This window comes from Populus trichocarpa, chromosome 17, assembly GCF_000002775.5.
Source record: "Populus trichocarpa isolate Nisqually-1 chromosome 17, P.trichocarpa_v4.1, whole genome shotgun sequence".
Lineage (NCBI taxonomy): Eukaryota > Viridiplantae > Streptophyta > Magnoliopsida > Malpighiales > Salicaceae > Populus > Populus trichocarpa.
Genome location: NC_037301.2, coordinates 13,756,665 through 13,780,155, shown reverse-complemented (window position 1 = coordinate 13,780,155; position 23,491 = coordinate 13,756,665). Strand labels below are relative to the sequence as shown.

The following is a 23,491-nucleotide window of genomic DNA, read 5'->3' as shown; positions in this document are numbered from 1 at the left end:
TCATAATTTATTTTAAATTTTTTCTATGTGGTTATCTCGGTCTCGTGACTAAGTTTTTACAGGTTAACTAAGGTTTACTCGACCTATTTTTCTAATTGATTTTTTTTTCAATTTCATTATTCAATATTGGATTGATTGAGAAATGAGTTTAATGATTTTTTTTATTTACTTCTACATGTTAGCAAGGTCTTATGACATGAATTGGAGATTTGACAGGATATATAACCTTAGTTGATTCGAGGGAATCCAAATAGATTTGAGTAAATTTAAGTAGATCCAATATATTATCATCTTACTATTAAAAAAATAATATCGTCTTAAGTAAATCTAAGTAGATCCAATATATTATCATCTTACTATTAAAAAAATAATATCGTCTTAAGTAAATCTAAGTAGATCCAATATATTATCATCTTACTATTAAAAAAATAATATCGTCTTAAGTAAATCTAAGTAGATCCAATATATTATCATCTTACTATTTAAAAAATAATATTGTCTTAATTTTTTTTATGAAGCTATATTTTTACCTGTTATTTAAGTTGTTTTTAGACTTATAAAATTGACTATGTTTAGCTTCCAAATAATTTAATTTTTCTTGGTTAGAAAATATAAAGTGAATGACAGCCAATAAAAATAAAAACATGATAGGTTCGAATCATTTTCCATTTATAATAGTGTTTAGATATGTGAATGACCTCATCAACTTTGCTATTAAAAACATAATACGGGCAACCGTGTGATTATGGTTTGGATCGAGGTCGGGACAAATGCTGGAGTTCATGATCGTGACCACCTAGCTTGTTCGAATAATTCTCTTCTATCACCCTTTTTTTTTTTTAATGTTTGTTTCGAATAAGTTTTTGAGATTAGTTGTGATTATGATGTCATTCTACTGTCATTAAGAATAAATTAACTCTAACCGAGGATTAAAACACATTTATCTAAAACGTTTTGCACTGTGTCTAGCTAATGGAGAATAAATTGAAAAGAAAAATACCCTTGAGAATTCACAGCCAAAAGCGTTGATCACGTTTCTGTTACAGATATAGGAAGGATTCTCAGTAGGTCCAGGTTTCAAACAGGAAAAGGCATGCAATAATTGACAAAAGTTCCTTCTCTGAAACTTCAATTGCTTTATTATATTATTATAGGCATAGCCAAGTCAAGCCTGCACCGTGTGGAGCCTAATCAAAATAATCAGAGACTGCTGTTTGCCTTATCCATTTTTCATCTCATACTGCTCTGTCTTCTCAATATTTACTTGCCATTTCTTTCTCACCTCCCCTGCTTTTAGTTTTCCTTGCACCTTTTCTACTTCTTCTTTTCCATTCCAAAACAAGCCATGGCTGATGCAATTCTTTCTGCTCTCGCGAGTACAATCATGGGCAACTTGAATTCCCCAATTCTTCAAGAGCTTGGACTTGCTGGGGGCCTAACGACCGAGCTTGAAAATCTCAAGCGCACGTTCAGAACCATTCAAGCTGTGCTGCAAGATGCAGAGGAGAAGCAGTGGAAGAGTGAGCCTATCAAGGTGTGGCTCAGCGACCTCAAGGATGCAGCTTATGTTGTTGATGATGTACTGGATGACTTTGCAATTGAAGCTAAGTGGCTTCTGCAGCGAAGAGATCTCCAAAATCGAGTAAGATCCTTCTTTTCTAGCAAACATAATCCACTTGTTTTTCGACAAAGGATGGCTCATAAATTGATGAATGTTAGAGAAAAACTGGATGCCATTGCCAAGGAGAGACAAAATTTCCACCTAACAGAGGGGGCTGTGGAGATGGAAGCAGATGGTTTTGTTCAGCGTCAGACTTGGTCTTCGGTGAATGAATCAGAAATTTATGGAAGAGGCAAGGAGAAAGAGGAACTAATCAACTTGCTGCTCACTACTTCAGGTGATCTCCCTATTTATGCGATATGGGGGATGGGGGGGCTGGGTAAAACAACACTTGTTCAACTGGTCTTCAATGAAGAAAGTGTTAAACAGCAATTCAGTTTGAGGATCTGGGTGTGTGTATCTACTGATTTCGATCTCAGAAGATTAACAAGAGCCATCATAGAGTCCATTGATGGTTCCCCTTGTGGTCTTCAAGAATTGGATCCCTTGCAACAATGCCTCCAACAGAAGTTAAATAGAAAGAAGTTTTTGCTTGTATTGGATGATGTGTGGGATGATTATGGTGATAGGTGGAATAAATTGAAGGAGGTATTAAGGTGTGGAGCTAAAGATAGTGCTGTCATAGTAACTACGCGTATTGAGATGATTGCTCTTAGAATGGCAACAGCTTTTGTCAAGCACATGGGGAGATTGTCTGAAGAAGATTCTTGGCGGTTGTTTCAACAGCTTGCATTCGGGATGAGAAGGAAAGAGGAGAGGGCACGCCTGGAAGCCATTGGAGTATCAATAGTGAAGAAGTGTGGTGGTGTTCCTTTAGCTATAAAGGCACTAGGGAACCTAATGCGGTTAAAAGAAAGTGAAGATCAGTGGATAGCTGTCAAAGAAAGTGAGATTTGGGATCTAAGAGAAGAAGCAAACGAGATCTTACCTGCTTTGAGGTTGAGTTACACTAATCTATCACCACATTTGAAGCAATGCTTTGCGTATTGCGCTATATTTCCAAAAGATGAGGTGATGAGGAGGGAGGAGCTGATTGCTTTGTGGATGGCAAATGGCTTTATTTCTTGCAGAAGAGAAATGGATTTGCACGTCATGGGCATTGAGATATTCAATGAACTAGTGGGAAGGTCATTTCTGCAAGAGGTCGAGGATGATGGATTTGGCAACATAACATGTAAAATGCATGATCTTATGCATGATCTTGCGCAATCCATTGCAGTACAAGAATGCTATATGAGTACAGAAGGCGATGGGAGGTTGGAAATTCCTAAAACTGTCCGTCATGTAGCTTTTTATAACAAAGAAGTAGCTCCATCTTCTGAAGTTCTCAAGGTCCTATCACTTCGCTCACTTCTTTTGAGGAATGAACAGTATTGGAATGGATGGGGAAAGATTCCTGGTCGAAAACATCGAGCCTTGAGTTTAAGAAATGTCCTGGTGGAGAAATTGCCAAAGTCAATTTGTGATTTGAAACATCTAAGGTATCTAGATGTGTCAGGCTCCAGTATCAGAACACTGCCTGAAAGTACAACCTCTCTCCAAAACCTACAGACACTAGATCTGAGAGATTGCGATGAACTCATCCAATTACCAAAAGGTATGAAGCACATGAAAAGTCTTGTCTATCTTGACATCACGGATTGTGGTTCACTTCGAGATATGCCTGCTGGAATGGGGCAATTGATAGGCCTGCGAAAACTTACCCTGTTCATTGTGGGTGGGGAGAATGGTCGTAGCATAAGCGAGCTGGAAAGGCTGAATAATCTTGCTGGTGAATTGAGTATCGCAGATCTTGTGAATGTTAAGAATTTAAAAGATGCCAAAAGTGCCAATTTGAAGTTGAAGACAGCTCTTTTATCACTGACTTTATCTTGGCATGGGAATGGAGCACCACAACAAAGAAAGAGTGTTATTCAAGAAAATAACGAGGAGGTCCTTGAAGGGCTTCAGCCTCATTCAAATCTGAAGAAGTTGAAGATATGGGGATACGGAGGTTCAAGATTTCCTAATTGGATGATGAACTTGAACATGACGCTACCAAATCTGGTAGAGATGGAGCTATCAGCATGTGACCACTGTGAACAACTTCCACCGTTGGGGAAACTACAGTTCCTCAATAATCTTAAATTACAAGGAATGGATGGTGTGAAGAGTATTGACAGCAATGTGTATGGAGATGGGCAAAATCCATTCCCATCTTTGGAGACGCTGAATTTTGAGTACATGAAGGGATTAGAGCAATGGGCTGCGTGTCGTTTTCCTCGCCTTCGAGAATTGAAGATAGACGGTTGCCCTCTGTTGAACGAAATGCCAATTATACCCTCTGTCAAAACAGTACAAATCTTTGGAGTGAATACTTCGTTGCTGATGTCAGTTAGGAATTTCACTTCAATCACCTCCCTTCATATAGGAAACATTCCAAATGTGAGGGAGCTTCCCGACGGGTTTTTGCAAAATCATTCCCTCCTTGAAAGCTTAGAAATTAGATGGATGTCAGATCTGGAGTCTTTGTCAAATAGGATATTAGATAACCTTTCTGCTCTTAAAAGCTTGAGTATTTGGGGTTGCGGGAAACTTGAAAGCTTGCCAGAGGAAGGTCTTCGTAACCTCAATTCCTTGGAGGATTTAAGGATAGCTGATTGTGGAAGATTAAATTGTCTGCCAATGGATGGGCTGTGTGGCTTATCTTCTCTTTGGATATTAGTTGTTAGACATTGTGATAAATTCACATCTTTATCAGAGGGAGTGCGACATCTGACGGCACTTGAGCATTTGTGGCTTTATGGATGTCCAGAGCTGAATTCATTGCCAGAGAGTATCCAACATCTCACTTCTCTCCGATCTCTAACCATTTGGGATTGTCCAAATTTGAAGAAAAGGTGTGAGAAAGATTTAGGGGAGGACTGGCCTAAGATAGCTCACATTCCTAAGATTAGTTTCAATTAAAATTGATATGCAAAATTTGTAATGAGAATAAAATATATATTTTTCGTAGTTTTAATTTGTTGTAATTGTTTAAATAATTGTCTCAAATTCAATGTTGTTTTATTCTTCATATAAATGTGTAAAAATAATTGGTTCATTATTTGTTTTAATTGAAACTTGTTTTACTTGTACTGTAATAAGTAGTTTTTTTTAACTTGAAAACAAAACTTGTATAAGAAAATCAACTGTTGAGATTTCTCAACTAAAATATCAATCTCATAAACATCCTTTTAGCCTTTATTTTAATTAATTAATTGAAACTAATAATATTTAAACAAGAGGTGCTGATTGATTGAGTCTTGGATCGAGAAGTAAGTAATGTTACTTAATTCTGAATCAATTGGTTATATGTACTTAATTTTTTTGTATCACTAATTACTACTGCCTCCCGGCGTAAATCTCAAGGAATTGAAAATGTTTGGATTTGCGTGTTCTGTCATTCAAGATCGCTAGCTGTGCGCTTCACGTGGAAAAATATTCGCTCGATTGCCTTTTATCCAATTTATTTTATTTCGATAAAAACAATCTTCTCACGTAAAACTTTTTAAACTCAAAATTAAATACACATCAATCGCACCATAAAAATATAATTTTTTATATTAAATATATTCTGATCATTAATTTTTAAAATATATTTTAATCAAGTCATATTTAATTAAATCATCTCAGTTTAATTTTTACTTAAAAATTTTTAATGTATGTGACTTATTAAATTTCTAATATATTGGTCCAAATATAAATTATAATTAAATAAAAATAAATTAATTAAATAATTTAATTTATTATCAATTCAACAATTGATTAATTTATATTTGAAAACAAGATGTATCATCTATTAACATGTTGATTTTTTAAATATTAAAAAAATCATTAGTGGTTTAACTTAACCTTCTAGTAACTAGTTTCTCAGTGTCATTAATATCATTTCATCAATAATATTTTGATTTTACATTAAAACATGGAGTATGTTTGTCATGTTAAATCATGTTTATTCTCTACATGATAGTCATTGATTGTTTAAATAAGATTTGGAACTCATCTCAAATCTTATTCCACCTTAATTAAGAATTTCTCAATCAATACTATTTGAGAACAGATAAAATATATATTTTTTAATTTATCTAGGGTGATGAATCCTCTTTTTACAACTTAAGTATCTTTTTATTTTAATTTTAAGAGTAGTGAAGTGACAGAATTGTTTTTAAAATAAAAACATATAATAGAACTAGCACCGTCGGCATTGTGTGTAAACAAGAGTCAGGGTAACAGAAATTATTTTGATGGTAATTAAATTAGTTAGATTTTAGATTTGTATTTTAATAATTATGAGTTATGAGTTTGAGTTATCTTAATATTAGATTTATATATTCGTTATTTTACAGTCCCTAAGATGAAATTAATTGAAATGCATTTAAATACGCATGTTAATTAAAAAAAAAAATCAGGGGTCACAGGTCTCCCATACATTGGCTTCACTGCAGAGAAGAACCTTGTCTGTATATGCATGCAGAGAAAAATATATTACTTCTCTTTTGTTGGTTGGATGAAGTATATATATAGCATCCATGGAGAGAAATGGCTGCCTTCGTCTATAGATGTCTTCTACCACTACAAAGGAAAAAATGAGAATCAATCAACTTGGTGAATGCAGCGATTGAAATGCTCTTCACAGTAATTTTTGTAACCATGCGGACAGCCAGTGAAGGGTTAAAGAGAAGCAGGACTTCATATTTCGTTGTATATCATTGAAAACCAAATTATCTCCGGTTAACCGGATACTCCAAGCAATACCCATAAAGGAGGAGCTGCCATGGCTTTCTCTGAAACCTAACCATTGGCAACAACTCATCAAGTATAACTAATTTGTTATCTAGTTTAGATATGATTGTGTATTTATTATTAGCATATAATCTTAGCAATAATCATGGGAGAAAATATACGCAAGATTGTCTTTCGTTGCTGCAAGTTTTTCCCACTCTATAAATACACATGTACAACATAAGAAAGATTTATGAATGAATAACTCTGTTTCGCTACTGCATTGTCTCACATCTCTTTATTATTCTGCTTCAAATTTTTATAGGAACACTCCAAAAAGACACCCTACCGGCACCATAAAATAAATTTTGTCCATAGAAAAATTGCATTGTAGCAACATATGATCTGATGACTCTAATTTAGGAATGATTATAATTAAAATAGTTTAGGAATGAAATTGATATAAAAATAGTTTAAATATAAATTCAATATTGTCCTAATAGCTTGAAGTTTATTATAGAATTAAACCATAAAAAATGAGGGAGGGAAGGAGGTTTCTGGTCGATGGAAGCTTAAATATTTTTTTTTTATGTGAGTTATGGAGCTTTTCTCATGCCTAGTTTTTTTTTCTAATGCTTGAGTGAGATGTTGGAGGTTGATGGTGACTAGATCACTTGGAGCAGCTGATTCAAGAGAGATGGATATAGCTTTTTTAGAATGTATAAATATGAGCGTTACTTGCTTTAATATCATTTTTTTTTAAATTGGAATTGGGGTTGTCGGTGCATCCTAATGTTTAAGTCAATTTTGAATGTTTGTTTATTTAAGGATCATGAAAAGAAGTTGTCTTAAGAGTGGTTTTTAATATCTTGAGCTATGCCTCACTTGTCTCTGATGATTATTTATTATAAAAATTTTATATGGCTCACAATTTCCAAGATTATAGTCTGAGGCGACAATGCAAGTGGCTGTGTTTTCTCAAAAATACCAGTAAGACACGATTATGCTGAAAAAATTCTTATGGTAAAGTTTAGAAAAATATACTTATTCACCACGTTTCTCCACGACTAATAACAAGTAGAATTTATGGGATTGTGTAATGAAAAATATAGAACATATTTGCATAATAAAAAAAAATAGAAGAAAAAATATGTAAAATAAAAAAAAATAAAAAATATTTAAAAGAATTTAGGTTTTTTCCATAACTGGGTTGGGCTCGAGATCATGCCCAACTGCTGGATCCGATAGTTTTTATTATGGCTGATATGATTATTATAATTGTAAGAAGTTGTCTGATAAGAATTATTATTTTATATAAGATTTAAAAATTTAAAATCTTTATTTTATAACTTCTAAGTTTTGAGTACATTATTATTATTAATATATGAAATGAATGACTATTAAAGTTATTAATTAGATGTTAGACTGGTGACGGAAATTGTAATGGCGGCTAATATTTCAAGTCGGCTTGAATATTACTGCTCGACGGCTTAGCTAGGTAGATAGCTCAAGCTCAACTCAAGCGGGTGGAATATGATTGTTACAGTTTGTAACAGCTAAATCCAGCTAGATCAGGTAGATAGCTAGATAGCTAGAGTAGGAATCCAAAAAACAAACAATCAACGGCTAGGATTGGGTTGGGTATTGGAGAATGGGTCCCGCTTCCTGTCCTGGAGAAGGGGGGGAAGAAGACTTGGTTGGTTTTCTTTCTCTCTCCACAAGGCACTGTGGAAAATGAAATAAAATGACGTTGGTTTTGTGGGACCCATGTGTCCCCTGAAACTCAAAGACCATACGACCACGTGTTGCAGGTAAGGTCACTTTCAATATTCATCCTCATCCTCAATCCTGTCCTAATCCTCAATAGTCACGCGGAGATGACTCACCCTTGGAGTCCAAGGTTTCCAACGCATCCCTGTGATCAAACCAATAAGAAGCCTGAGAAAGTCCACGAAGAAAAACCAGCTAACATTGCAATGAGGACTTGTTTCCACAGTTAGAATGACAAAAAAAACCAGCTGACATCGGCAAATATAGGTTCAAATTACCAGTTTACATACCTGACCTCCACTGTGCATAAAAATATCTTTATTTAAAATAAAATGATTTTTATATTTGATCCTATTATTACATACCTAACGTCCACTGTGCATAAAAAAATTACCTGGAACTATTAAAAGATGTTTTTATTTATATTTTTTTTAAATATAAAAACATGTTAGAAAAGTTGTGTAAATACATATTACTGCCGAAAAAAATATCTTTATTTAAAATGATTTTTGCATTTTATCCTGTTATTTTATACCATTAGAGAAGACAACACAATAAAATTATATAGGTGATGAGACGAAGGGATAAAATGGGGATCCAAAAACATTTTAAATATTTGTTAGTAAACTAAAAACATCATACAATAGAAGAAGTTAATAAATTATAGTGTTGATTATAAAAATAAAGGTTTTGAGTTATAATTTTATTTAAAATACAACGGATAAATTTGCGCTACACCTATTTAATAATTATTATTAATATATATTAAAAAACTTTGATATTTTATTATAGCAATAAACATTGAAATGTGAAATGTCTTAGCCTTTTATAATTTGATCCTCAAGGTTTACTAAAAGGTTTTAGTATTTCACTATTACAATGAACAATGAAATGCTTTGACTTTTTACAATTTAGTTCTCAAGGTTTTTTATTTTATTTTTATTTTTTTTATAATTTCATTTTTTAATATTGAGTTTAATAGGTATTGGACTTCATAGTTTATTTTGATTTATTTTCTATGAAGTTATCTTAGTCTTGTGATTTAGGTTCTGACAAGTTACCACGAATTTACTTAACTTTTTTTTTTTGTTTTTTTTTAAATTTGAACTTCATCATTCAGTATTGAGTTGATTGAGAATTTGATTTGATTTTTTCTATTAGTTTTTTATAGGGTTATCATGGTCTCGTGACCTGGATCGCAAGTTTTGCGAGTTAACTAATTTGATTCGAATTTTTCTAGGTTTTTTGTTTTTTTAATTGATTTTTTTCAATTTCATTATCCAAATTGAAAATTTGACTTCATATTTTTTTTTTTTTTCTATAGAGTTATCTCGGTTTCATGATTCAGGTTTGACAAGTTAAGCCTGTTTGAATCAATATTTTTTTTAATTGGTTTTTTTTCAAATTAATCCTTCAACATTGGGTTCATTGAGAATTGTGCTTCATAATTTGTTTTCATTTGTTTTCTATGAGTTATCATGGTTTCATGACCTAGATCGCGGGTTGCCTGATTGCCTCGAGGTTTTTTTTTCCGTTTTTAATTTTTTTCAATTTTATTCTTCAATATTGAGTTGATTAAGCATTATATTTTATAATTTATTTCGGTTTGTTTACATGAAGTTATGCTAGCCTCATGACTCAAGTCACAAGTTTGGTAGGTTAACTCGAGTTGACTAGAGTGGTTTTTTCGTGCTTTTTTTTTAATTGATTTTTTTTTCAATTTCTTCCTTTAAAATTAGATTGATTGGAAATTGAATTTCATAATTTATTTTAAATTTTTTTTATGTGGTTATATCGTTCTTATGACTAAAAAAAAATACCTTTAAGAATTCACAGCCAAAAGCGTTAATCACGTTTCTGTTACAAATATAGGAAGGATTCTCAGTAGGTCCAGGTTTAAAACAGGAAAAGGCATGCAATGTTTAATGGAATTGACTGATAAAATTCAATCCACTCAAGATGATAAGGAAATGGCTGGAAAACATATATAAAACTTTATATTAGAATAGCATACATAACCAACAAGCAAATTCAAGTGGACAAATGCAGCTTGAAATCACAGCCATGTTCCTTCTCTGAAACTTCAATTGCTTTATTATACTATTATAGGCATAGCCAAGTCAAGCCTGCACCGTGTAGAGCCTAATCAATATAATCAGAGACTGCTGTTTGCCTTTTCCATTTTTCATCTCATACTGCTCTGTCTTCTCAATATTTACTTGCCATTTCTTACTCACCTCCCCTGCTTTTAGTTTTCCTTGCACCTTTTCTACCTCTTCTTTTCCATTCCAAAACAAGCCATGGCTGATGCAATTCTTTCTGCTCTCGCGAGTACAATCATGGGGAACTTGAATTCCCCAATTCTTCAAGAGCTTGGACTTGCTGGGGGCCTAACGACCGAGCTTGAAAATCTCAAGCGCACGTTCAGAACCATTCAAGCTGTGCTGCAAGATGCAGAGGAGAAGCAGTGGAAGAGTGAGCCTATCAAGGTGTGGCTCAGCGACCTCAAGGATGCAGCTTATGTTGTTGATGATGTACTGGATGACTTTGCAATTGAAGCTAAGTGGCTTCTGCAGCGAAGAGATCTCCAAAATCGAGTAAGATCCTTCTTTTCTAGCAAACATAATCCACTTGTTTTTCGACAAAGGATGGCTCATAAATTGAAGAATGTTAGAGAAAAACTAGATGCCATTGCCAAGGAGAGACAAAATTTCCACCTAACAGAGGGGGCTGTGGAGATGGAAGCAGATAGTTTTTTTCAGCGTCAGACTTGGTCTTTGGTGAATGAATCAGAAATTTATGGGAGAGGCAAGGAGAAAGAGGAACTAATCAACGTGCTGCTCCCTACTTCAGGTGATCTCCCTATTCATGCTATAAGGGGGATGGGGGGGATGGGTAAAACAACACTTGTTCAACTGGTCTTCAATGAAGAAAGTGTCAAACAGCAATTCAGTTTGAGGATCTGGGTGTGTGTATCTACTGATTTCGATCTCAGAAGATTAACAAGAGCCATCATAGAGTCCATTGATGGTGCCTCTTGTGATCTTCAAGAATTGGATCCCTTGCAACGATGCCTCCAACAGAAGTTAACTGGAAAGAAGTTTTTGCTTGTATTGGATGATGTGTGGGAAGATTATACTGATTGGTGGAGTCAATTGAAGGAGGTATTAAGGTGTGGATCTAAAGGTAGTGCTGTCATAGTAACTACGCGTATTGAGATTGTTGCTCTTAGAATGGCAACAGCTTTTGTCAAGCACATGGGGAGATTGTCTGAAGAAGATTCCTGGCATTTGTTTCAACGGCTTGCATTCGGGATGAGAAGGAAAGAGGAGCGGGCACACCTGGAAGCCATTGGAGTATCAATAGTGAAGAAGTGTGGTGGTGTTCCTTTAGCTATAAAGGCACTCGGGAACCTAATGCGGCTAAAAGATAATGAAGATCAGTGGATAGCTGTCAAAGAAAGTGAGATTTGGGATCTAAGAGAAGAAGCAAGCAAGATTTTACCTGCTTTGAGGTTGAGTTACACTAATCTATCACCACATTTGAAGCAATGCTTTACGTATTGCGCTATATTTCCAAAAGATCACGTGATGAGGAGGGAGGAGTTGGTTGCTTTGTGGATGGCAAATGGTTTTATTTCTTGCAGAAGAGAAATGGATTTGCACGTTATGGGCATTGAGATATTCAATGAACTAGTGGGAAGGTCATTTCTGCAAGAGGTCGAGGATGATGGATTTGGCAACATAACATGTAAAATGCATGATCTTATGCATGATCTTGCACAATCCATTGCAGTACAAGAATGCTATATGAGTACAGAAGGCGATGGGAAGTTGGAAATTCCTAAAACTGTCCGTCATGTAGCTTTTTATAACAAATCAGGAGCTTCGTCTTCTGAAGTTCTCAAGGTCCTATCACTTCGTTCACTTCTTTTGAGGAATGATGCTCTTCGAAATGAATGGGGAAAGTTTCTTAGTCGAAAACATCGAGCCTTGAGATTAATAAATGTCCGGGTGGAGAATTTTCCGAAGTCAATTTGTGATTTGAAACATCTAAGGTATCTAGATGTATCAGGCTCCGAGTTCAAAACACTGCCTGAAAGTATAACCTCACTCCAAAACCTCCAGACACTAGATTTGAGATATTGCAGAGAACTCATCCAATTACCAAAAGGTATGAAGCACATGAAAAGTCTTGTCTATCTTGACATCACATATTGCTGTTCACTTCAATTTATGCCTGCTGGAATGGGGCAATTGATATGCCTACGAAAACTTACCCTGTTCATTGTGGGTGGGGAGAATGGTCGTGGCATAAGTGAGCTGGAATGGCTGAATAATCTTGCTGGTGAATTGAGTATCGCAGATCTTGTGAATGTTAAGAATTTAGAAGATGCCAAAAGTGCCAATTTGAAGTTGAAGACGGCTCTTTTATCACTGACTTTATCTTGGCATGGGAATGGATCTTACCTTTTTAACCCTTGGTCATTTGTGCCACCGCAACAAAGAAAGAGTGTTATTCAGGTAAATAACGAGGAGGTCCTTGCAGGGCTTCAACCTCATTCAAATCTGAAGAAGTTGAAGATATTTGGATATGGAGGTTCAAGATTTCCTAATTGGATGATGAACTTGAACATGACGCTACCAAATCTGGTAGAGATGGAGCTATCAGCATTTCCCAACTGTGAACAACTTCCACCATTGGGGCAACTACAGTTGCTCAAGAGTCTTAAAGTATGGGGAATGGATGGTGTGAAGAGTATTGACAGCAATGTGTATGGAGATGGGCAGAATCCATCCCCAGTTGTTCACAGTACTTTTCCTCGCCTTCAAGAATTGAAGATATTTTCTTGCCCTCTGTTGAACGAAATACCAATTATACCCTCCCTTAAAAAATTAGACATCTGGGGAGGTAATGCTTCGTCGCTGATATCAGTTAGGAATCTCTCTTCGATCACCTCCCTTATTATAGAACAGATTCCAAAAGTGAGGGAGCTTCCCGATGGGATTTTGCAAAATCATACCCTCCTTGAAAGCTTAGTAATTGGTGGGATGCGAGATCTGGAGTCTTTGTCAAATAGGGTATTAGATAACCTTTCTGCTCTTAAAAGCTTGACTATTGGGGGTTGTGATGAACTTGAAAGCTTGCCAGAGGAAGGTCTTCGTAACCTCAATTCCTTGGAGGTTTTAGAGATAATTAAGTGTGGAAGATTAAATTGTCTGCCAATGAATGGGCTGTGTGGCTTATCTTCTCTTCGCAAGTTATCTGTTGTAGGTTGTGATAAATTCACATCTCTATCAGAGGGAGTGCAGCATCTGACGGTACTTGAGGATTTGGAGCTTGTTAATTGTCCAGAGCTGAATTCATTGCCAGAGAGTATCCAACATCTCACTTCTCTCCGATCTCTATTCATTGAGGGTTGTCCAAATTTGAAGAAAAGGTGTGAGAAAGATTTAGGAGAGGACTGGCCTAAGATAGCTCACATTCCTAAGATTAACATTCAATGAGAATAAAATATGTATTTTTTTAGTTTTAATTTGTTGTAATTGTTTAAATAACTTTATCAAATTCATTATTGTTATATTTTTCATATAAACGTTTAAAAATAAGTGATTTATGATTATTATTATTATTATTTTGTTAAAACTGGTTTTATGATTGTTATAAGTTTTTTTTCTTAAAAAACAATACTTCCCATAAACAAAATTATAAAAAAAATGTATGAATAAGAAAATTAGATTTTTTTATATAATAAGTTTTCTATTACTTTAAATGACTTCATCAACTTTGCAATTGAACACATACTTAAAAGACCAATATTGATTTTATTATAATAAAAGTGGATGTATCATTGAAGTTCCCGTGCTATTAAAAAATATTCGCATGGAGACGGCAATTTGAGAGCATACAGACAACTTGAGTAATAATTCAAGAATATTGTCATTTAACAAAAGCTTTAAAATGTTTTATGAAATGAAGATCAACTTAACAAAAGTTTCAAATATAAAACGATGATTGTTCACAATATCACTCGTGAGATATACATAAAAAAATAAAAATAAAATTCACCTTAAACTAGCTTTAATGAAACTATTTTTTTATAACAGACAATTAATTTATTAATAAAACAACCTTTTGGATAATAACCGAGAGAAATATAATTAATGAATTTAAAAAAATATATTGAAAATACATTTACTAACCATCAAGCAAAGTAAAGTTGATGAATGTTGTCTTCAAATCATAGCCATGTTGTTTCTTTAAAACTTAGAGTGTGTTTGGTATTGTGATAGCTGTTGTGGTTATTGTTTGAAAAAAATTGTTTTATAAAAAATATTTTTAGTTGAGGTTGGTTTGAAAAAATAGGTGTTTGGTTAAAACTGTGGTTGAAATTGAGGTTGAAGAAAAAGTAGTTTAATGTGTTTGGTTAAAAAATGTTTTTCAAATTGAGGTTATAGAATAATTAAAAATATATATATTAATATTAATGATTTTTAATTTAAATATTGTAGATTTAACTACTGTTATTATATCATGAAATAAATAATATTGATATCAAATATTTTTTATTATTCCATTAAACTATGTGCAATGTCATCACATACGAAATCTATCCAACAATGACTATATTTTTCATGGTTTCTTAAGCGCGCAACAACAAAAACTGAATTTTTTGTTACGTCATCAAGCGATCTCCTTCTAATTTTTTGAATAGAACACAATAAAAATAAAAATAAAAACTGAATTTTTTTTTAACTGGGCCGGACCCGGCAAGAACATAATTGGAATTGCGATCAAGTTTCACAAATGCTACGTCATCAAGCGATATCCTTCTAATTTATGTAGTGTTATTAAATAATATTAAATACTAGTTTTTCGAGTAAAACATAATTTTTTAAAAAAAAATCAACAATTTCATTACGTACAAAATTCATTCGGCAATAACTATAGTTTCCATGATTTATCCTGCGTGCAATAAAATTAGGTAAAATATTATCATGAATAAAATTGAGATTACAGTATGAGTAAATTTAATTCACCTTAAACTAATTTTTTAAAAAAACAAAAAAAAATATTGTTCACGTTCACGTTCACGTGAACAATGCAAGTGCAATTAATTAACTGCACTAGTTTTTCGGAAAAAAAACTTTGCGTGCTGGTTTTTCAGAAAAAAAAAAAATGTTCACTTAGTGAACAGTGCGCAGTGGAGCATGGCTCCACTGTTGAAGTTCCTTTCCCACCACGAGAAGCAGCAAAATGCTGCTTCTCAAAACCTGCGGTCCAATCTTTGATTTTAGTGGGTCCTACCAGCAAGACGCATTTTATTTTCCTTAACCAAACGCTGTCATGTGTGGCTGCGGGTGAACCTCACCCGCAGCCACACTCCCAAACGGCCACTTAGCAAGTCAAGTCTGCAGTGTGAGAGAAATCTAAAAAATAAAAGGTATATTTTATTATCTATAGAAAAATTTAAATTTTTTTATAAATTAGTAAAATATCAATTTGTCCCTTTAATAATATCTATATATTAATTCAAGAAAATTTTAGAAATTAACTTAATCAAGTACTTATTTGATTTTTTGAGGTCTAGAAATATAATCCTTGTATTAATTATATTCTAGTTGTTAATTTTTAAAATATATTTTAATCAAGTAATACTTAATTAAATCATCCCAATTTAATTCATACCTAAATATTTTTAATGTGTGTAACCTATTAAGTTTATAATATGTTGACCCAAATATAAATTATAATTAAATAAATTAAATAATTTAATTTATTATCAATTCAACAATTGATTAATTTATATTTGAAAACAAGGTGTATCGTCTATCAATATGTCATGATTTTCTAAATATTAGAAAAGTCATTAGTTGTTTGACTTAACCTTCTAGTGACTAGTTTCTCAGTGCAATTAATATCATTTCATCAATAATGTTTTGATTTAACATTAAAGCATGGAGTATGTGTATCATGTTAAATCATGTTTATACATGATAGTCATTGATCGTTTAAATAAGATTTGAAACTCTTCTCAAATCTCATTTGACCTTAATTAAGAATTTCTCAGTCAATACTATTTGAGAATAGATAAAATATTTTTTTTTAATTCACCTACGGTGATGAATCCTCTCTTTACAACTTAAGTATCTTTTTATTTTAATTTTAAGAATAGTAAAGTGACAGAATTGTCTTTAAAATAAAAAAAATATATAAATATGGTTCCAAAGGGGGGTTTTTGTTATTTTTAGGTTGACCTAGGGGCTGTTTGGTAATTTTAAAAAATAAATACTATAAAAAAACTGTTGACATGTGCAGCTTACGTGTTAGCACATGTAGGGTCGTCCGGTAACCAAAATCAGCCATCTACGATGATGTTTGGAGTGGCGCATTGTCCTCTTCGTATTGGCGAGAAGTGTATTAACGGTAGAGGTGCGATTGGGCTCTGATGAACTTTTTTTTCTTTTTCTCTTTTTTTTCTCTTAACTTAGAAATTCATGCCAGCCCTTTCAAAAATTAATTGTGTCCTCTAGTTTCTATTTCTATTAATTTTAGTTCTTATTCTTTTAATTACTATTTGTTTTGCTTGTAATACTTTTTAAAGTTTTTTTTAAAATTTCATACCTAAAAATTTTGTTTCATATAGTTTTTGTATTTCCTTATTCTTTTGATTCTTGTTTTCTTATTATTTTCTTGGTTTTTTTTTTTTATTTTTAACCCTCAACATTTTATTTTATTTAATTTTTTTTATCAAATAATGGTTCTCATTCTTTTTATTGCTAATTTTTTAATTTTTTTTCTTAATTTATTTTATTTTTCAATTTAATCCGTAATTATTCTTTTTATTTGGATTTTATATTATATTTGATCATCAACATTGGAATGATGGGGACATTGGGGATTGTGATAGATTACTGTAAAGATTTTATTGTAATTTCCTTCCCCCACATATTTTCTTTTGGTGAAATTGCTATTCATGCCTTTTCTTTCTTTACTTATCCTTGTAAATTGCAAGAACGAGAGACCACACGAACCAAACTGGAAAAAAAAAATCTTGGCATTAAAAAAAAAATATCACGAGACAGCAAACATATTTAAAAAAACAAGAAAATGTTGGGATCTGCATCATTAACTCGGCTAGGCTACATCAAATAAGTTTCTCCTATCTCACAACATCTTATCCACCAAATAAAAAAATCAAGATGAGTGACCATGTTAAAAAAAAACATTAATAAAAAAATAAAAAAAAAATACATTTCAATTTAACAAAGGTGTCATAAAAATAAATTGAGAATAAAAAAAAATAACCCAAGTAAACTTAAATACATTTATCGGCCTACAACCCATGCACAAGGTAGTTATAATTTTTTAAAAAATCTAAAAAAAAAAAAAATACAAAGCGTATAAAGAGAAAAAAAAAATGTTGTCATCTTTCTAACTCCATCTTTAATGAATTAGCAATTTCATCATCTTCTCTGCACGTGCCACCCGTTAACAAAATGCACCAACAATAATTCTTCTTTAAATATTATTTTTTAAATATCAAATTGCCCATGTCTTAACCCACAATTACAAAATAACTAAATTAAAAAGACAAATAAGCCCTTTAACTCTAGTTTAAAAAATCTTTTGACTTGAAAGATAATTAAATAAATAAATTGTTCATTTGAGAAGTAGAAAACGGACCCGCCATTGTCTTGACCCAATGATTACCAAAAGACCAAAATGAAAATACGAATAAGCCTTAATATCATAGTTAAAATATATTTGTTTTAAAGGGCAACAAAGTTAATTCACTATGCTTTTTTAATTAAAAAATTGAAATCGCCCCTCAATTGAAGCCATTTTTATTGCATGTCAAGGGCATCCAGGTCATTACACTATATAATATAAAAAAGAAATACATTCTGGATCCTAATTAAATTGATAATGAACGAGATGTCTAATTACCATTGGACCCCCGAAAAAAATGTAAATGAGTTTTTTAAGGTTAAAATAATAAAGACACTATTGTCGTCCACATTTCTTTGAGTTTGTCTGCGCAGTGAATTCCAAATCTGTTTTAGGTTTTTTTATTTTACTTTCTTTTTGTTAATTTTTAAATATTTTTGAATTCACACCTCTTTTATTTAATGAAACAGGCCGCATTCTATTTTCAGAGATCCGTTTAAGAGGGGCAATAGCATCCTTGTGAGTGCGATTTTGTTCCCTTATGTCTTTCCACTTGATATCGCCACCACAGCTTGATCTCATTCTCTCCGATGTTGATGTTTATTGGATTAGTCATATGTGAAGCTTAAACTCCAGATGTTGTTGCTGAAGGGCTCTGGTATTTTATTTTAATTTTATCCTAATCCACCCTTACTGTCACGACCCGATCCCCGGATCCATGACCGGCACATAGGCAAGGTTCCCCTCCAAAGTTTCATGCCTATGCGAACCCAAACTTACACACAAACTTATCCTAACTCAATCAGAGTTCAACGCAGCATTAACAACAAAATTAACTTCATAATATAATTCGATTGTCTTAATACAAGAGTTCATATAAATTCAGAGTTTTGGAGCACTAACTAGACATAAAGGAAATGTACAAAGTACAACCAAAGAGCAGGTTCTGAAGGTTCAACAAAATAACCTGCTATCAAGCTGTAAGCCTGAAAAGGATAAATAATGAGATGGTGAGTTCAACAACTCAGTGAGTAGATAACATTCAATATACACACACGAGGTAATACAACAATGAGAAATATATATACAAGTATGGCTTTAAGTTCTTATGGAAGTGTTCTCAAATTGGCCATAACAAGAAGATCATATGGTAAAACTCGTCAGAAAATCAAAATGCAATGAGCATGAGGCTCCGTACTGTGGGATGATCAGTCCACACAGGTTGGTGACTCCCCCGACCAACTAGGGTTCAGATACGATGTGCACAAAGACTAACACTACCTTGTTAGCATGAGTATTCTGACTGACATACCATAGGTTCATAATCATAATCAAACAGACATATTCATATCTCCAGGCTCAACTCATGACATCAATCAAATGAGGAGCTATCAATTCAGAATTCAATTCAAAATATATACTGGTTGATATCAAGAATTCAGATTCAACAATTGATCATGCTTTATCAAAACAAGGATAATAATCAACATATATATTATTAAGAAGCATGATCCAATTCATATTAGCAAATCAAATATTTATAATATTTCTCATGCATATGGAAAATTATCCACTCACCTGACTCGAAAGCAAACAGAAGTCAAAAACAGAAACCGAAGAAAATCCTACTGACGTCCCGTCGGTAGAATATCAGGATTATTTGAATATAAAGGAGACATATTCAAGAATGACTCAAAAGAGCATATAACCTATTTAATACACTTATCTAAGGGTATATTCCATAACCCTAAATATTTTTAGACTAAACTAGTTATTTTCTCAAAAACCCAAAATTAACGGTTTTCCCGAAATCTAATCCATAATAAAGCAAATAATAAAACTTGATAATAATTCACTAAATAAACCTCAATGATTCATCAAACCAATCTGAAAAAGCTAATATTACAGCTAGGGACTAATCTGGAAATTATCATATTTTTAAGGGTCAAATTGCAACTTTTGTCAAATTGAAGGACCAAACTGAAATTATCATAAATCCATTACTATACTGAAATTCTGACCATAATTAATCCTCAATTCTGTCCAGAATATCTCATTATACTCCAGGGACCATTCTGGAATTTTTCCAAAATTTTAGGGTCAAATTGTAATTTTTGTCAAATTGGAGGACCAAATTGAAAGTGTTAAATTTTCATATCTATACAGTAATTCTGCCCATAATTCATATGTTATTCTGTTCAGATTCTCGGAATAGGCTCCAGGGACCAATCTGTAAATTTTCCAAAGTTTGGGGATTAAACTGTAATGTTCCAAAATTGAGGGACCAAATTGAATTTTCATCATCTTCAACCTCAAACCCAGAATTCTCACAGATTACCTACTGTTCTTTCCAAAATTCTAACTCAACATTCACCATTTACACAATTCATAACTCAAAATCATCACAATCTTCCATAATCAACTCATTAATCAATTACCCATAACAATTAACCTTATAACATTCAATTTAATTCATCAATTAAACCCAAAACACAAATTTTCAAAACCCTAAAATTCATCAAAACTGAAATTAAGTTCAATTAACATACATTTATACATTTAACAACCTAAATCTTACCTTTAAACTTATTCTCTTCAACTCCTTTCTATTTCCCTTCTAATTCCCTCTTTTCTCTTCTTCCTCTTCTTTCTCCCTTCTCTCCTGCCGTTTCTCTCTCAAAATATTCAGATCTCTTCTTTCTTCTTTTTTTTCTTCCTTCTATTTATATTTATCATCTCTTTATTCAATTACTACTATACCCCTCATTCATTTATTCCAACTTTTAAGCCTTCAAGGACTTTATTGTATTTTCCAACTCATTAATATTCAAAACATTACACTTACTTTCTTCATTCTTTTTTCTTATAAGATAACTGCAAAGTGTTTTATAATTATTATTAATGAGCAATCTGATAAAAAACCAGGCATGACCTTGAGCAAGAATACATCTTGCTGCAGAACTATGTTAAATGGCCTATTGGTTGGTCTCTTGGTGGTTATCCTGGTCCTCGGGGACCATACTACTGTGGTGTTGGTGTTGACGAAGCCTTCGGCATTGTTGATGCACAATAGACGGCATGCCTGTATGCCGGTATGAACATTAGTGGTATGAACGGAGAAGTGATGTCGGGCGAGGTAAAATAAAAGAACGAGCATATCCCCTCTACTATTTTGATCTTACAGTTCTAGTTTAGAACCATTCTAATCTTGTTCTGTCTTACAACGTTAAACCATTTTCATTTTTGATGCAGTGGAAATTTCAAGCTGACCTTCACTCGGTATCTCTGTTGGAGATGAATTATGGGCTGCAGCTCGGTACATTCTGGAGGTACTTGAATACAGAAGATGGTACAACTATTCCAATTTCTATTGTTTTCTGAAATGTCTATATTTATGTTAACAGAGGATTACTGAGGTTGCTGGAGTTGTGCTTCCATTCGATCCTAAAGCCAATTCAGGTCAATTTTTATTTCATCGTACCCTACTGGATGCTGCCAGTGTGCATGCTTTCATTACTTTTATCGTCTGAGCTCTCAGGAAATTGGACTTCTGTTTTGTCAAGAAGATTGGAAAGGAGCGGGGGCACACAAAAATTACTGGTACAAATTTGTATCGTTGATTGAAGCTTAATTTATTTGCTTCTTTATTCCACACTTGATTTTTTTTTTTTTTATCTTATACTTGAAAATTCTTCACATTTTCAGTGCTATGTCTATGAGAAATGAAGGAGGCTATGAAGTCATCAAGAAAGCAATTGAAAAGCTTGGTCTGAGGCATAAAGAACATATTGCAGTCTATGGAGAAAGGGATTGAGCAGAGACTTACCGGACGGCGGCACGAAACAGAGGATATTAGTACTTTCAATTGGGTAAGAGGGAAAAGAAACAATTTCCTAACTGCTTAAGTTCTCTTATTATAAGATGTCTTACATTAGTTTCTTTACTTCTTGTCCGATTGACAAGGTTTGCTAATCGCAAAGCTTCCATTTGTGTTGGCCGTGACATAGAGAAAGAAGGAAAGGGGTATTATGAGGACATAAGGCCTGCTTCAAACATGGATCTATATGTTGCGATTTCCATGATTGTAGAAACCACCATCCTGTGGAAGCCATGAGAATCTCAAGCAACACCTCAAACAAAATAATGTTGTTAGTAGTAGTACTTGTTAAAGAGGCTAGGTTTTCATTAATCATAATATTCTGAAGTGTAGTACTTACAAGGAACCTTGGAAAGATTTGTCTGTAGGATGGATATCTTTCAATTTGTTTCCATTTGTATTTGAGGCTGCAAGGGATGTTATTCCTTTGCTTGCTTGTCTTATGATTGATTCTGCATTTTGTGTTGAATAATGGAATCTTAACTTCAATCACCTTCATGGATAACCAGATTTCCAGTGCCTGGAAATGGTTTAAAAAGATTTTGTTTTGAGGTAATGCAGATCACATCTCTAGTTGTGACTGGATTTAATAAAGTTACTTTATACACTTGAAATTACTCCGTGCTTTTCTCTTGAATCTTTAATCCTAAATGATTAATCATGCATAGTTTAATATATCAGTGAAACTAGATTATTGACCGAGCTCGTACAGGCTATACTAAAAATTTTATAAACAAAAAAATATGTAAGGATTGATAATGTATTTTTTAGTCAAACCGAAATGTAAAACCAAAGGGGAAAAAAATAAAAAATTTATTCATTTTTCTTCCTATTACGTTGAGCACCCTTAAAGTAATCTGCAATTGTCAAAGAACCTGGAGGCATAATATGATTTAAGAACTCGTATCTGTGTCCCCTGGTTATAAATTTCAACACTAGCAAAAATTATATTCAATTATTATTTTTTAAATATATAAGTTTGATAGTGATTTTATATTTTATTCAACACTAGCACGCGGGTTGGCAAGCGCCGGAAAAATCAAGGTGGAATGTTGTCTTCAAATCACAGGCGTGGTGCTTCTCAGAAACCTCAATGCTTTAATACAGACAGGCATGGCTAGTCAAGTCTGCACCGTGTGGAGCCTAATCAATATAGTTAAAGAGACTGCAGTTTTAATATTTTGATAAAATTGAACCACCACACTAAAATCAGTAATAAAAAGAGATCGATAGCAGAAGTAAATCCCATCACGAAACACTTTCACCCTTTCCATTTCTCATATTTACTTACCATTTCTTGCTCACATCCCCTGCTTTTAGTTGTCCTTGCACCTTTTCTACTTCTTCTTCTCAACAATCTATGGCTGATGCAATTCTTTCTGCTCTCGCGAGTACAATCATGGGGAACTTGAGTTCCCCAATTCTTCAAGATCTTGGACTTGCTGGGGGCCTCAGGACCGAGCTTGAAAATCTCAAGCGCACGTTCAGAACCATTCAAGCTGTGCTGCAAGATGCAGAGGAGAAGCAGTGGAAGAGTGAGCCTATCAAGGTGTGGCTCAGCGACCTCAAGGATGCAGCTTATGTTGTTGATGACGTACTGGATGAGTTTGCAATTGAAGCTCAGTGGCTTCTGCAGAGAAGAGATCTCAAAAATCGAGTAAGATCCTTCTTTTCTTTTGGTCATAATCCACTAGTTTTTCGATTGAAAATGGGGCTTAAATTGAAAAATGTGAGAGAAAAACTCGATGCCATTGCCAATGAGAAAAACAAGTTCAATTTAACACCACGAGTTGGGGACACAGCAGCTG

General features: G+C 33.4%; 4 protein-coding genes and 1 long non-coding RNA gene across 12 annotated transcripts in view; 3 read left to right on the top strand and 2 right to left on the bottom strand.

The window, feature by feature from the left end:
• The window catches only part of LOC112325078 (NADH dehydrogenase [ubiquinone] iron-sulfur protein 1, mitochondrial), an 89,534-nt gene that overhangs the window by 54,426 nt on the left and 11,617 nt on the right, over positions 1-23,491 (bottom strand). The gene's annotated exons all lie outside the window — the stretch shown is intronic.
• Positions 1-23,491, top strand: part of LOC18106579 (putative disease resistance protein RGA1) — a 67,467-nt gene that overhangs the window by 40,866 nt on the left and 3,110 nt on the right. For 2 of the 6 annotated variants that reach the window (XM_052448647.1, XM_052448645.1), the window contains exon 3: positions 2,633-2,764. In XM_052448647.1, the coding sequence (XP_052304607.1) occupies positions 2,633-2,764 (132 nt within the window). Of the gene's footprint in view, positions 1-1,762; positions 4,717-23,491 lie in introns of those variants that run through there. The other 4 variants (XM_052448646.1, XM_052448643.1, XM_052448644.1 and 1 more) reach the window with 4 other exon arrangements.
• LOC127904518 (uncharacterized) overlaps positions 1-23,491 on the bottom strand; it is a 64,833-nt gene that overhangs the window by 40,370 nt on the left and 972 nt on the right. The window lies entirely within an intron of this gene.
• Positions 10,435-13,730, top strand: LOC18110258 (putative disease resistance protein RGA1). The gene has a single exon (XM_052448648.1). The coding sequence runs from the start codon at positions 10,435-10,437 to the stop codon at positions 13,639-13,641; it is 3,207 nt and encodes a 1,068-aa protein (XP_052304608.1). The 3' UTR covers positions 13,642-13,730.
• On the top strand, positions 18,173-22,188 carry LOC18110259 (glutamine synthetase cytosolic isozyme 2-like). Of its 2 annotated transcripts, none has more exons than XM_052448656.1 (6): positions 18,173-18,464; positions 20,766-20,942; positions 21,059-21,135; positions 21,211-21,265; positions 21,345-21,406; positions 21,512-22,188. In XM_052448656.1, exons 2-6 carry the CDS (start codon positions 20,901-20,903, stop codon positions 21,618-21,620), a joined length of 345 nt encoding a protein of 114 aa, XP_052304616.1. In that variant the 5' UTR covers positions 18,173-18,464; positions 20,766-20,900; the 3' UTR covers positions 21,621-22,188. The 2 variants fall into 2 exon arrangements, with proteins under 2 accessions (XP_052304616.1, XP_052304615.1); XM_052448655.1 differs by having other exon boundaries at positions 20,732-20,942.